We start from the raw sequence: 1,406 nt of genomic DNA on the forward strand, positions 1-1,406 counted from the left end.
TGCTGTCCTGTGTTTGTCCAGAAGGCGGCCAGCTGAACAACAACGTGGCGGCCAGCTCCAGCGTTGGCCCGCAGCACCCCTACCCGGCGCTCAGCCAGCTGGCTCAGGCCTACGAACAGCAGCAGCAGCAGCAGCAGCAGAACGCCGACCTGAACAAGTACGCCTCCCTGAAGGCCGTAGGTGAGTGGCAGCTTCAGCCATTGGCACGTCAAACGCAGCAGGCGGCTCCGGTCCGAGCAGGAGCGGCTGTACTGAGACAGGACAGCATCACAATTAGGCTTTTATTGATTTGTTTTCCTTCCAGTAGATTTTATTGAAGGTTTTATGACCTGAACACAAAGGGCAGCCAGTCTGCGACTCTTCTGCTGGAGTCTGACATGTTATTGACTGCGCCGCATGCCTGAGCGCGCTGGAAGACACAAACCGCCGCCTGCAGACAGCCTGGCGCACGATGAGGCGGCTGCCATCTGAAATTCACCCACATTTACAAACCAGCATCTTCCCAGACGACTCCAATCATTCAGTTTGTGTTTGTGTGACAGGTAATCCGCCTCCAGCTGCTGTTTAGTCCAGTTTCCGCTCATTACCAGCAACCGCATCTCTGCATGAAGGGAGAGGCGGTTTGGACGCCTGACTGCATAAACTGATGAGTAACGGCATCAATTCATACAGCAGCAGAGAGGAAAATCACTTAAGATCAGGGTGTCCAAACTGCGGCCCAGGGGCCATTTGTGGCCCATACACTGGTTTTGTGCGGCCCCAAATATTATTCAAGAACGATACAAATTTGGTTTTTCAGAACAGAAAAAATTGTAATCAGGGTAAAATTATTCCCAACATAATTTCCATACAACGGAAAAATGTAAGTATAATACAAAATATTTGCTGTTTTATAAGCAAACTTTAATATAATAAGTAGAAACACATTCATCCAACAACTTCGACTGAAAAGCTGAAATCAGCTTTTATCTTGATTATTAAACTTATTATTAAAAGAGATTCAAACCAACCAAACACTTGGACCAACCTGTTCCCCTCCTGGCCTGTGGGGGCGCTGCACCAAGAACCACTGAAGGAAACGACACAAAAACCTCTGAAGACACTGAGAGCAACTTCCTGCTTCACCAGATGGAAACAAGATGGAGGATTTTAGCGGTTGGAGGATTTCTCTTTAGGCTAAAGACCAGGAGCCATTTCTGCTGCTAGCGCTAAGCTAGCATGTTAGCTTTGGTTGGATATACCCAGAATGCCCTGCGCTGTAGTGCACTTCCTGCTGTTGGAGCGGTCTCTGGTCCACTTGGCGTTCACATTCAAACCGAACCCAGACCGAGGTTTGAATGACCTGAGGTCAGAGGTCGATTAGCGTTCACACCTGACCAAGCGGACTTTATAGAAAAGTGGACCGG

At 48.9% G+C, this 1,406-nt stretch overlaps 1 protein-coding gene across 2 annotated transcripts in view; it reads left to right on the top strand.

Moving 5' to 3' along the window:
- shisa9a (shisa family member 9a) overlaps positions 1–1,406 on the top strand; it is a 36,563-nt gene that overhangs the window by 25,988 nt on the left and 9,169 nt on the right. Inside the window, exon 3 of one of the 2 annotated variants that reach the window (XM_008436252.2) lies at positions 25–180. In XM_008436252.2, coding sequence (XP_008434474.1) covers positions 25–180 — 156 coding nt within the window. Of the gene's footprint in view, positions 1–21; positions 181–1,406 lie in introns of both variants that reach the window. The other variant, XM_008436250.2, reaches the window with a different exon arrangement.

Source organism: Poecilia reticulata, linkage group LG19, assembly GCF_000633615.1.
Source record: "Poecilia reticulata strain Guanapo linkage group LG19, Guppy_female_1.0+MT, whole genome shotgun sequence".
NCBI lineage: Eukaryota > Metazoa > Chordata > Actinopteri > Cyprinodontiformes > Poeciliidae > Poecilia > Poecilia reticulata.